Here is a 15,053-nt window from a genome sequence, read left to right as displayed (position 1 = left end):
TCACTTGACCAAAAACTTTAACCTGAAGCGGAACAGACGATCGGACGAACGGACGCACAGACCAGAAAACATGTCCCATCATAAATGGGGCATAATTAAGCGAAATATATATAGTGTAGTTACTCTAGTCATCAACTAAATACAAAAAAAAACAAATAAATATTCATAGCGCTTAGTCATTTAAAGGACTCCAATGAAGTGTAACGGGTTTGGTTGTTACTTCCAATCTAAGACTGTCACAACATCAAGTACAGTGCAATTATGAAGGTAGTGGTACAAACATGAATACATACATTATTGAAGCCATATAGCCTCAACATTGCAGCTTTATTATCGAATTTGTTCCGCGTTTTGGTGTAAAAATCGAAAATACGAAACATAACAAAAATATGAGATTTATTTTATGAAAAAATGCCATAAATGTCTTGTGTACTTTTACTAAGTTTTACCCCGCTATATACAATTTAACATTTAGGACTAACTACCAATCACTTAATCTTGTACTTACCATAAGTTAATGTCAGCAGTATAAAACCTCTATTTTTGACCAATCGAAGCAACGATTGTCCATAGTGTTCATTCGATGCATTTTGAACTGACAACATCTGTGCCTTGCTCGGTGGCATAGGTGGAGCATTTTTGAAAACTGAAAAAAAAACATTAATTCCTATACAGTCAAATTCTTATTTGGTGATAAATATATTTCCTAACATGTATATTAAATAATTATCAAAAGTTCTATTTTGCATAACACCATATCGATACACATGTTTAATTATTACTAAAAGAGCAACCGTTATAACTTTAACAGGGAGGCGGGGGTATGGACTTTTTTTATTTCTAGATTTTTTTTCAACGCTATCATTGATTTTTTTTTTTTTTAATTACTGACCATTAGATATGGGGGAAGCCTGCATTCAGAATATTTTTTATTGTAATCTGCTTGACCAGAATAATTTTTTTTTCATCAAATTTGGGATCAGAATTATTTTTTTTACCCCCCCCCCCCCCCCCCCTTCCACCCCCTCTTAAAGTTTAATTATAGTTCCCTAAAACTAATTTGATACCAATGAATATATACCAGCCTTTAAATTGTGTATGCCAGACGTATTGTCTACAAATGCCTTATCAAAGACGCTTGGTTCTACAGATTTTTAAAAAAGGTCCAAATAATTCACGAACTCGAAAGCATGGAGAATACAAATTTCTGACAGGTTTTGCAAAATGCAGATAACTTAAGAACAAAGGCGGAAGTAACGCTCAGTGTGTGGATCGTTCGATATGAAGATTCATATAAAATGCAACGATTAGGCATGAGTAATGTTTCAAATCTATCAATTAGATTACTTATATCAAAGACCTTACATTTTAACCATCTGATGAATTCAAGGATAGGTAAATACTGGAATACATGTAGTAGCATTATGCCGAAGTGAAACACACAGAACTGTCAAATTTTCCCAAGAATAACTTGCTTTGGGAGTTGGAAACTTGGTTTCAAAACAATTTCAAAATTTGTCAGCGAATTTGTGAAAGGTATGATATAAAATTGAGACAGGTATGTTATAAATTATGTAAACAGAGGAATATTGAACATTAAAAAATAGTAAGTGTACATTTCCTACCAGTACCAATTACAACCTGATAACTCTGTCACGACCTTACAAGACATAGCCACCGTGGTATTCTTGAATTTTAAACATAATGACAATTACCCAACAAATGTGTATAGTTTTGACAAAAACACTGATTGCTAATTTAGGTAAATTCGCCTTATATTCATGATCTTTTATACCTTAAAGTGAATCACATATATCAGGCTTATAACAAGACTCGCAGACGTCTTCTTTTGTAAAAGTGTAGGGCAAAATCACAAAGAAAAGTCAAAACACTTGTGCAAATAAAAATACGTCTAACGCCATGTGCATGAGGTATGCCTAGGCGAAGAAAAATATTTTTCGAGTGAATATAATAATAATGAAAAGTGAATTTTAAGAAAAGGAAAATAGTTTCATTTCTTTTTTTAATGTCTAGCAACAAAAAATACCACTGGGGTGTGAAAGAAACGTCACACTGTCAATGTCATTGACCAAGTGCACGTGGTTCTTAAAAGCTCATGATGCTTACAATTTCTACATCAGACGTTATATGTATCTATTAAACATAATATTCAAGATAATTGGTAACTAAAATTTCAGTTCATATGCAGTCAATTGCATGCGTTGTATTTGTTTTCGCATCGATTCCAAATAAAAAATAATATCGTTGGGAAAGTTTCAGTACTGCTACCAGGTTGACTAGCGTATACATTACGCTCTGACAGGACATGCACTTGAATTGATTGGATACCGTATCCTTTTCTGATACTGAGGGTAGGCGTAATTATTCAAAAGATGTTACATTGCTTTTAAAACTAACAAAATAATCGAACACCTATTGGTATCACCCCCACACCATCTGTTGTGTTGAAGGACATTTTATATCTTTACTACCGATATGAAATACATTTTTCTCCCGTTACCATCGTGCACAAACACTTTATTTAAACTCGTTTAGATATTTGGTATCTTATACAATGATCGCCATCAATCCTATCCATTGACACATCTTTATTGTTACAAATTTGTAAATGTGTCTGGTTAATAAACTTAAGAGTTCGGCTCCATGTTGTTTTTAAATATTTCATATAAAATTTTATGCGTTCAGTGATGCCGTTTTAACGTTATCTTTGACTAGGTTCTTCAATTTTATATGTCACTGTGTAAAACATCGATATACCAAATTGTTGCAAGCATTATTGTTAATGGATCGTTGTGTTCCTTTTCTAATCAAGTCTTTTCATTTTCATGTTCATAAATCTACTAAAAATTAAAATCACAAAAATACCGTACTCTGCGCAAAATTCAAGACGGAAAGTCTCTTCATCAAATGGCAAAATCAAAAGCTCGAACACATCAAATGAATGGATAACAACATTCATATTCCCGACTTGGTACAGATATTTTCTTATCTAGTAAATGGTGGATTAAATCTGGTTTTGTAGCTATCTAAACCTCTTACTTGGATGACAGTCGCATACAATTCCATTATATTGAAAACAATGTGTAAACAAAACAAACACACATAATAGGTAAAAATGTCAAAATAGGAGTACAACAGTCAACATTGTGTTAATATAATCTGCCTAAAAAATCAAACAAATATGTAACAAAGAAACACAAACGGGCATATAGACAAAGCACATAAGCAAAAATAAAAGACAAACTGAAGAAAAGTCTTTACACTTTAAGTATTTACCGAATCATTGTTTACAAAATCTGGTTATTGATCCATTTTGAAAGATATTGTAACCATGTTGCAATAAGAGGTGTTCTTCCGTTTGCAGTTCAAGTAATCTTCGCTGTAAGTTTATTTGTTTCGATTTTGAATAAGAAAAAGATGGTTTTATACTTCTTTCATATGGTTTGCCATCCATATCAAGTTCGTTAATTGGTTTTTGATTCCAACTTCTGGGGAATCTTATAGATTTTAGTCTGCAATGCTCTTCAACTTCTTACTTTATTATGCATTTCTAACATTTTTTATTCGAGAATCACGGATATGTCGTTTGTAGACGAAACACAAGTCTGGTACAGAAGTTTAGACCAGATATCTCTGCTATTTATTTATATAGATAACTTGCGCGCATTATAATCTTTGGTGAGTTTTTTAACCACTTGGTATATGTCATGATCACTGCCGATGAACGTTTAGACCTCTTGGGTTTTATCAGCACAGTAGTTAGTGCCCCTGTTTTAACGAGAACTATTTTGACATGGGGATAGTTAAGTATTTTTTTTTGTTCATCATTCAAAACATCAAGGTATGTAAACCGTCAGGCACAGATGGCCTAAGCCAGATTTGAAAAAACTTTTCGGAATTGTTGGCTTAGAATGTGCTTTCATTTCGTGAGTGTTTCGGCCTTCCAATCCATTTTATTAGAGTACATGTCGCTAAAGAGTCTATTTAGAAGGATTGTACATCTGGTGTATTTCTGGTGTATTTAGCTGTTAGCCTTGTATCTTCGACTAGTTTTTCCAGTGATAGATGTTTTTATTGACTGTATATAAAAGTTACATTATTGTTAACTATAACGTTATCACTTTGTCAATACATACTAGTAGATTAATAAACATTTTATGCAATATTTTACTTGCATTCGCGAGATTTGACAGAACCTTTTTGAATGGTTAGTTTTCAATGATCTTCATCTTTGTAAATACTTGTGCACCCTTTGTGAATCGCCATTAAAACGCGAAACTAGCAAATTAAACTAGAAGCCTGGTATCATTAATCAATAGATATAGGAAGATGTGGTGTGAGTGCCAAGTCTAGTAGTTTACACATGTAGTCCAGTAGTAATCAAAAACAAAAGTTATAGAAAGTAGAATTATGTGTTTGTGGACTAACATTGCGGTCACGATAAAGAAAATTTCATTTGTTTCTGAATAAAGAACAATGTCATCCATTCTCATTTTTATGTGATACAATGATGTGATATATTGTGACGAAATATTAATATGTGTTGTCAGAAATATTCTCATTCATTATTTATATCTTTCCATGAATATTGAAGTATTAATTCTTTAGTTTCATGAACTTTTACCTTTTTGGATTGTCCATGGAATTTGGAATTTAAAAAAAAAAGATTTACAACTAGTGTATTCATCAAACAAATTATCATCGAGGATAGCAGGCGTATAATGTTGGACACCAGACGGTAGTTTCGTCTTCAAAAGACAATCGAGTAAACAAATTGATATGCCAAAATAAGAACGAAACTGCTTAAAGGTCCGAAATTTCCGAAAGTTTTGATAAACACAGCTATATGTGAATTTTATGCTTGTAAACTAGACTTACTTAATATAACCATTATGAAGAAGAAAGTAGTTACACCAGCTCCCATATAGAACATGGTACCCATATCTTTTCCTATCTGGTTTAAATCTTCACTGTAAGGTACTAATACTGGAGGCAACAAAAAACCAACGGCACATCCGACCTATATAAGTATAGAATAGAGAAATAATTATTTGTTAAGTAATCCTTTGCACATGTATGTTTACCGAACCTGGTTTCAGCATAAAATACCAATAATTTTGTCATCTTTTTGGACAAAGTTTATAATAGATACGTTAGTTTTTGTCTCATGTTCATTAATAAGAATCATCTCATTTTCAAGGAGGGGCGTAAAGGGGGGTATCTGCAAGGAAGAACGCGAAATAAAATTGCCATTTCACGATGAACGAGCAATTAGAAATGTCTTTCACGTTGATCTTTTTACCACTTTCACGAAACACGGTGAATAACGAACATTTTTCACGGATGTACGTGAAATAAAAATGGCAAAACACGTTGCACGAAAATAAGCCTTTACCACCCTCTTCAAGTTGCCTCATGTTCTAAGCAATAGGCATACGCATCTCGCTGGAAAGTTGACTTGTCGTACTATTATTATTTGCTACAAATACGGAACATATCCCAAATGCCTCTAACGAATAAATAGAATGAAAACGAAAAAATCTCGTTATTCCACATATTAATGTATCGCGAAAAAAAGATAAACAAAGCCTCACCTGATTTCCGAAAACCCCAATAGATGTCGCTGTTGACACCTCATTCGGTCCAAACCACACTGCCGCTAACCTAGCTGGAAGTCCAAGTATAAATATTTGAGCAATGGCACATATTGTTTGAGCAAACATAAGTACTGGGAATCTGTCTGGACTCACACATGCTACTTTGAGCCATGCCCCAAGTGCATTAAGAAAACAACCACAAATCGCAACAACGCGGAGGCCCTTTTTGTTAAGTAGCCACGTGGCGGGAAATATCAACGGTATATATGCTAGCATATAAACCATAGATAACCAGTCTAGTGTGGTTTCCCTTTGAAATTGATCCTCTGGCATGCTAGCATTGTAATATTTTAATATCACATCGCCTATAATGTTTAGATGTATCCACTGGTATGCGTTACTGAGAGAGTAGAAGGCGAACAAAAACACAATCATCCATCGTCTCTTGTAAACACGTGGTTGCTGATCCAAATCAGATGGGTCTTTTTCTGTTGTAGGAAGAATTGGTTTCGCTTGGACTTCCATTGTTGCTAAATCGCCGCTGCGACTCAACGCTTTACCTAAAAGAAAAGCAAAATTGTTAAGACCTTGGCCGATTGAGTATATCTAATGTTTTCTTTTGGTCAGATAACTGATAAAGGTTCACCGTCTTTAGGTCAATGGATCTGTTTGTGTTTAGATAAAAACAGATAAATCTTACCGAAGTTATACAATCGTTTGTTAATATTCCAACAAAATTTATCATTCTGTGTTTGTTTATTTGGGATCTTAAACATGATAAGTCCTACATTTCTTATACAAACAACATACTGATGGTTACACTGAGGCGAATGCAATCATTTTAGCTTCAAATTATGTTCAGCAAATTAATTTCATTTAATGACAGTTTTAGAATCCTCTTAAAGGGTTTATATTTGAAAGCAATGTGTAGAGCTGAAATCGGGTGTTCACTTGCCGTCTTTGTTCACAAAAATAATATCATAATATTGATTAATAAATTGTCATTTATTCATCATATGATACAAAAATAAGGACACGTCCTGTGCTTGCCAATAAGATAATTTCCAAGACTTACCATATAATTGAAAAACAACTTTACAACTGTTACAGTATACAAAAAAAGCTACAAAACAAGTTACTTCCGAATGTTGGCTAGTTTATCATGATTATAGTGTTATATGTCATGTTTTTGCTCTGACATTCTAATTTAAATTTAGTGTTTAGTGTCAGCGACTTGTCCTTTGTGATATTTGTATTACTGATTGATACATTTATATTTATAAAGTTGAACGAAACTGTAAGTACATTAAACTTTTGACCTCTAAAGTCATGTGTACTGATTTTTAAAAAGCAATTCATATAAAAGATGTATACTGTTTCAATAGGATTTCTGTTTTTATGCAAGTTAATTTGACTATTGTATTGGCTTGATTAAAATTTGTGTGTGCTTGTTTTATCAAACGATAACCAGTAGAGAGCCGTGTTGTAGTCCTTATAAGGAGTTATTTCCTTTGAAAAAATATACACAATTTAAAAAAAATTGTATTTCGAGAATCAGAAGTCGTAGTGACTTGGGACCTACAGCAATAATCTTAAGTTCATGTGACCTTCAATTTGCACCCAAGGTCAAAGGTCACCGAGTGCCAAACAAAATTACGCTGCAATTTCAAGCTTGCATATTAAGAAAACAATAAGAGTTTGCTGCATACATACTGAGAATAAAATGTTCCTCTCGACGAGCTCTACATTTTATACTTAAGCTCAAAAATGTCCGACCGTCTGTTAAAAATTTACATCAACTTAATACTTAAAAATATAGTAACATGTGTATATCGTTTAAAAGGTGAATGAGAGCCGTGGTGTAGTGGTTAGTGCATCGGACTACTAACACAGAGGTTCCTGGTTCGATTCCCTATCCGGGATGAAAATTTCAGGAACTGAATTTTCGGCTCTCCCTTGACACCATTTGCGAGTATGGTCTTGATGAAACTATGATAGTCCGTCGGAAGGGGATGATAAATGGCTGACACGTGTTAAAAAAGAGTCATATCTCTTGCACGTTAAAGACACCCTTGTAGATTTCGAAAAAGAGCAGGCAATGCCGCTACAAGGCAGCACGCGCATCTTCAAAGTGGAAAGGGATTAATATAAGTTGCAAAACTTGTTTCCGAATCCCTATAAATAAATATGTTTAGATTAAATTAAATTATCAAAGATGGCTTTCTTCGTTTGGTGTATGCCATTCAATTCTGGTATAACTTTATTCATGTTTTTTTTTTAATTGAACCAGTATCGACGTCACAACTGTTTTGCGGTTTGTTCAAACATTTTATGTTTTGGCTCTCTTAACTTCCGATCGCGAGAGATGATGAAATGTAATCCCGAAGATCGTATGAGACTCATACATTTTTATCAAATTTGTACCTTTGTTATATATACATGTAGTCCAGGCCTCAATACAACGATAGTACTCAACTACGCAGCTTCTTTTGCATATATTCTCTTCAAGTGCTATTAGTTTATAGTTTTATGAACTAACAAAATAATATAGAGATGATATAGTACTTCTGAAATTTTGTACAATCTTATTACAAGTACTAGATTTGTACTGCAAAATATGAAGTACTAGATGTGAACCTTCGTTAAATAGTTCTATGAAGATAAAAAATTATATAGTACTATTTTTTTTACTATAACTTGACAGGAAAGTTTACTGAAAATTCAATAATATATGGTCATAAACCAAAACCATGTACATTGAATTTACTTTTACTTCTCTTTAAAAGTATGAAACCGATACGTTCGATTTCAACATGTTCAAGTGCCAATCCAATACTATGAAATTTTACTATAATTTTGACATGTTTGAAGTACGGAAAAAAGTACTAGAATATCTATAACCGTTTTAAGCAATTGAAAGTGCGCATATTAAAGTACCTGTGTATACAAATGAAAAAATATTTACAATGCAAAACGTGTTAACCATGTTAACCGAATTCAGAAAATTATATTTTGTATTTTTTTTTTTTTTCTATTTTCATCAACACAAATTATTTTAATACGGAGGTTAACATACACAACGTTGTTAAAACATCACGGGAGACGATATGGATTGGCCAATGCTACAGTAATGAATCAAAACAATTGAATAGACAGATAAATAATAGATATACAAATAGAAAATAGAGAAAAAATGGAAACAAATATAACTTGAGTATAGAGAAAAATTACATAAAATATTTTTAAAGTAAAAAAAAATACAGAAATGAAGGATCCCCCAGTCCATACCCTCATGTGTTAGATAATATACATGAAATATAATCTGCCCTGAATTAATAATAAGAAGGTACAAAGTCCATTGAATAAGATATTGTTCGCTGTATATATGTTTGGATAATAATAGAACAAAAGTGCACGGTGTTCAAAAGAACATACTGTCTCCTGCTATTCTTTTCTTTCTATTCTCCTAAAGGTTCATGAATTTTTCACTCAATTGTTCATTAGAAACGTTTTTGTTCGGTAAAACTTCCAAAGCACTAGCATCGCTTACTAAACGTCAATTATTTTAGTTTGAAAAAAATAAAGAAAAAACAGATTCATTATGATCTTAATAAATATCTTTGAATCATTTCTCTAATTTGAATTCTTTTGTGCTCTATCATAATTTATAGATGTAAAAAAGGAAAAAATACTATTCTTATTATTAATGTAAATATCGATATAATTAAAGAACTAACCTATAAAAGAGGGAATACTTAAAATGTATTTGCAAGCTTCTTACCACATGAACTTGGACTTATGATATGTTTTAACTAAATTGTAAAAAAAATCATTTTTTAAAATGCTATTTTTTTACGTTAATACGTAACATATGTTAAAATGGTTAATTTTATTAATTCAATAATAAGTCTCATGTTAAAATTCAATATAAATTAATCGAAGTATCTCTATTTTATTTTAACAGACAGATATTGAAATGTACACAATGGTTGGTCTACATTCACAGATATACGATCATATACTGCAAACAATGCCATAATATAATCAGTGTTGAAATCAGTATGAAGTTAGTCGTCTGTGAAGTTCAAAGTCCATTTGAACACAATGTTCCTAACTAGTACATTTTTGTATTATGACATATAGTTAATACATTGTTTATACCGTGTACTAAAAACATTGTCTGTCTTTTTTGTTTATTCGTATTATGAGGGTCCTTCATTTCTGCATTTTTAATTGTTTCTGTCATTTAAGATTCTTCAAAAACAAAGTTTAACAATTTCTTTATATTTTTGAACCTCAACTACACTTTCCCTCAATATTAACACTTTATCAGAGGCGGATTTAAAGGGGGAATCCGGTGCCCCCCCCCCCCCTTTGTGCAAACAAAATGGTTGATTATAAATGGGAATCACTAAATCATGACTGGAGCGGGCCCCTCTTTTGCATTCAGTGCCCCTCTCCCCTGTTATGAACATTTCTGGATCCGCCACTTTTTATAGGTCACCCTCGGTTTCTGAACCCTTGTCTTGTTCTCAGTCCATGCAATAAAAGTACCATGCATTACCGTTTGGTTGTCGCGGCAAGTTTTACATGTACGCAGTCACGTCCTGTTAGAAAGTAGACGTTTATTCCGATAACTCGTGTAGAAAAATTGCCATATGCTCTCTATACCTTAAGAACGGTTGAAACAACTCTTTGCGGGATCCGTATATCGCTTGTTGCAATGAAAATTGTTGTCCCTCAGTGGCGGATCCAGAACTTTTCCTAAGGGGGGCCCGCTGACTGACCTAAGGGGGGCCCGCTCCAGTCATGCTTCAGTGATTCCCTATATAATCAACCAAATTTTTCCCACAAAAGAGGAGGCCCGGGCCCCCTAGCCCCCCCTGGATCCGCCTATGTCCCTTTCCAATGTAACCTCATATTCGAGTGGCAGTCTAAATTTCTTCGACCTTATCCCGGAAAACCTCTATTACATGACCTATATCTATTGTATTTATAGTTCTCGTCTTGATTGTACATGTAATATTTGCCACTGGACGTTAAACAACTAAAAAATCAATCAATCAATATATCTTTCTTTCTGTCTATCATGTCTATGAAATACCGTTTCTCGTGTTAATTGTCAACGAGTGATATGCGTGACCAAAATATTTCGACTGGATTCTTCGGGATAAGTTTTCAATCGATGATACAAAACAAGTCTTAGTACAGATCGATGACCCTATAAATAATTTAACACCAGGATGGCAGATTTATTAGACATATTTATACAGCCTTGTATTTAGTTTAAATATTGATCCGTCTGTGTTTATTTTATTTGACAGAAACATGCACAAAAATGTATGTGATTGCTCAGACACAGACGAAATACTTCGACCGAATTTATGACAACGGACGATAATTGCATGTATATGTGCATGCGTTAATTTACATAAAACTAAAGATGTTTACTTGTGTTTTCATTTTAAGGTATTAATCAACATTACATAATACAAATTGTAATTGCTGAATATGACAAAATAGGGGCACATCAATCAAACTAAGCACCAAGGTGTTCGAAATATCAGGAGGGGGGTATTTAAAGGCTTCAATTTTTAATAAGTTTGTCTTTTTTTCTTCCACAAAATGATTGAACAGATAATGTTTGTGACCAACTTGAAAATGTTTATGTTTAAGTGTGAATTCGAAGATGTAATTGTATGAGGGCCTATATGCAGTACACAGAATAGACCATGATGTACCAATAGTACAGAAAAATGACCCAAAACATTATTACAAGAAAATTGGGGGATAAAGAAAAGAGAAAATGGGTAAAGAAATTAAGATTAGAGAATAATGGGTCAGGAAAATAGAGAAGAGAGAAACATGGTCTTAAAATAAGAAATATAGATATGACGACACCGGTCATCTTATCCAGTCCCTCATATACATAGTAAGCTGGCACTAACATTATAAAGTCCAAAGTACAACTTCGAAAAATTAAAAGATAATTAAAACTAGATTAGTAAAGAATGTCAATGCGGCCTATATTTTAAAACAATTTTCAATCGAGTTTCGTTATAATTGGGAAAAAAACACAGTTTTATTCAATTTTTTGGCAAAATTAATGAAAAGAATATTAATGCATATATAAATGTGTATACAGTAAATTTGTCAAATGAAGAAAATTATGAATGTATAGAAGTATATCTATATATTTTTTCTTACCTAGCATTCCCGAATGAGAACTCATTTTGAATAATTATAACAGTCTTCAGATATATGGAAAAATTCTACTGCAATACTTAATATATTTTCATCACCCTCCGTTTTCTGTTGAAACATATTACAGATTGGAATCGACTGCTAGTCTAAAGATAGCGGTAGCCATTTTACAAGTTGTAAACATTGGCAACGCGTTCATTGACCTCGCTGCAGTTTGTTTAGATTGTCGATATAACCTACATCCGCGTCAGTGTGTCAATGCTGAATTAAATACTTTAATCATTTAAATTTAAGTTAGTGTCCATTTAATCTGGTCACGTACTATATCCTTTTTAAAATGCATTTTAAATTTAATACAGTATAAAATAACTTAATATACTGTTCAATAGTATATTAGTTTATTGCAACGCTGTCGAGCAGTTGCAACTGTAAGCTGTTTTCAAACAAATATGACATCCCATTTCCATCAGAAGTATAATATAAATGAATACTTATTCATTTTTTACTGTCGTGGCCGTCGTAGTAAATTATATTAATATCAATGGTTAGAAACAAATAAATGTGACATATTGAGTTATCTTTCTTTGTTCAAATGCACACAAGAGGGTCCGGAACAGATAATGCCTTGAGAACATTTAGCAAAAAATACAAAAAAATAGAGAATAATAGCTACTAAAGTATAAAAAAAAAGATGGAAAATAAAAGAATAAGGTCATACAATACAGAGATAAACGATGTACAGAATAAAGAAATTACTAGAACGTAGTATATTACATGTATTATGACAGAAAAATTAATAGTAAACTCATTTTCTTGAGAATTTAAAAGAATTCTTTTTTTTTATAAGCTAAATTTAAATGCTCTAAATACATTTAGGAATACAGAAATTAAGGACACCCCCAATTTTCTTACATTGATCTACATATGAAGTACACGTATGTATTTGTTATCTTACAGAACAAAACACAAAACTTTCAAACTTCACATGTTGTAAATTACAATTTAACCTCTTCTATGAACTTTAAAAATATAAAATTAACATGAATGATTGTGCTAACAATTTAGTTGAACCAAAGGTACGCAAACAGTTGTAATCTGAGATTGTAATTTAAAATTAACTTTTCTGAACGTAACGTACATTGTATATAAAGAATTAGAATATTCCATTATTTTTTCAGATGTTTCACTGAAACTCAATTATTGGAACAAGATTTGTATAGCCATTAGCCAATCAATGTTCCAATTCATATTGTAATATATTTTATAAGCGGAAGATACTATAATGTTGTTAAAACTCCTTTGTCGAAGACAAACTGACAATGCAATGCATGCCGGGAAAAAGTAAAACGACTGACGAAAAGACATGAAATAGTATAGAAACACAAAATGGAAAACTTAAAAACTGAGCAACATGAACCCCACCAAAAAGCCGGGTGGTTATCTCAGGTTCTCCGAATTGGTTAACATCATAATACTGCTCCACATTTGGCATCCGTCGTGTTGCTTCTGTATGTACAAATTTGGTGTTAATTTTCAGTCGGGGATGCCAAATTCATCGGAAAGATGACAGGGTTGTGGTCACAACAAAATATTATGTGTGCTTCCACCAAAAAGAAGTTTTAACTAATTGTCAAGAAAACTTGTTCGTGTTTATCTGTTTGGAGTTCGCGACATTTTTCTTTTCTTGCGATTTTCTAACTTTATTGAAACGTCTAAATATATGGGTATATTTTTATCACATATTGGCGACGATTTATTTCTTGTTATTTTTTTATCGTGAAAATCGTAACAATAATGGGAAATATTTGGTTAACAGTATTAGATGTTGATTGCAGATACATGTTTTTGATTATACTCTCTTTTAAATTAGAAATATAAACGACTAGCGATTTTATATATTAAATGTATTTTGCAAATCGTCAAAAACTCACCATTAATGTGCCCATTTGATGTGACATCATTTATACAATCTGACGGGCTTTTAAATTCTGCGGTATTTTCTGAAATATTTGACTTTTTCTCGGAATCAAAACCTTGTTTGTTCCCATCGTCTGTTGGAAAAACTCTGTCGTCATCGTGTTCTAACGCTGCATTATTTTCCCCAGACTTATGAATTACGGAATCCTTTAGTTCGGCACTGTCACTGTTGACTACTGGTGCATCGGTATTTGACTTTTGAGTAAAAAAATTATCACCATCTTTCATTGAAAGAATGATTTTCTCATTCTCAGCTAAGTCAGGGCTGTGAATATAACTGCTAGTTGCATGCAATTTTTCTCCGTCAGCGTTTATATCTGTATTACTGATCATAACTGAATTATCCCCTTGCTCGCTCCACTTCTTTTCGTCTGCATTTTCGTGTTCGACTGTTCCCGCACCTAAACTGTTAGTATCTGTGTTATCCGTAACTGTTTGTCCGTTGCTCTTCTTTTTGACTGCATTTTCGTCATCTACTGGTCCCGCAACTAAACTGTTAAAGAAACTATTAGTATTTTCTTGTAGTGTTTCAGGGTCTGGTATGTCATTCGGGTTCATTTTTTCCAAGATATGTTTCGAGTTTCTCTATCCTAGCTTATGCATGCCATTTCTACTCTAGGCATCCTCGTCATTTAATTAGCTTCTTTATTGTCCAGTCTTTTGACACTTTAAGATGAAGATACGATACTGTTAGTCCAAATTTAAGAGATTTGACCTTGATCAAGGGTTATATATCTACATACTTGAATCATTTCACATACCTCAATCTCTACCTTGTGTTACGTAACGCAAAAATTGCGTTGACCTTGTCTATAAACATTATAAAGTGGCATAACATTGATGCTAAGCACATTCAGATTTTGGTTTACATATTATAACCTTTATCATAAAACTGGGAACTATGAAGCCACCATCGGACATATATTTACCTCGATTATATTGAATTAAAAGGAAATATTGTTCCATATTTCCTTGTTCTTCAACGTTTACTTGTTACATGTTGATTTTTAAACCACAGAGTTCTCTACATTGAGGACACATTGGTGGCCTTCGGCTGCTGTTTGATCTATGGTCGTGTTGTTATCGCTTTGACACATTACCCATTTCCATTCTCAATTTTAATTTTAGAATCAATCGAGAATTCAAATGTAGTGCATCCGGCGTTACCCTCCACTTCCCATAAAAAAAGCATCATATGTATTTCAAAATATGTCCTTTAGATCGCCCCCCCCCCTTTTCCCCCAGATACGCGCC

At 32.9% G+C, this 15,053-nt stretch overlaps 1 protein-coding gene across 1 annotated transcript; it reads right to left on the bottom strand.

The window, feature by feature from the left end:
- Positions 1-508: 508 nt before the first annotated feature.
- On the bottom strand, positions 509-14,482 carry LOC139509612 (choline/ethanolamine transporter flvcr2a-like; the record flags this gene model as incomplete). The annotated part of the gene is given in 4 exon segments (XM_071296217.1): positions 509-646; positions 4,900-5,041; positions 5,616-6,178; positions 13,754-14,482. Coding segments are annotated over 4 exon segments (1,447 nt in total), but the record flags the coding sequence as incomplete, so codon positions are not given.
- Positions 14,483-15,053: the final 571 nt, after the last annotated feature.

Source organism: Mytilus edulis, unplaced genomic scaffold, assembly GCF_963676685.1.
Source record: "Mytilus edulis unplaced genomic scaffold, xbMytEdul2.2 SCAFFOLD_1016, whole genome shotgun sequence".
NCBI lineage: Eukaryota > Metazoa > Mollusca > Bivalvia > Mytilida > Mytilidae > Mytilus > Mytilus edulis.
This window is presented reverse-complemented; position numbering and strand designations above follow the sequence as displayed.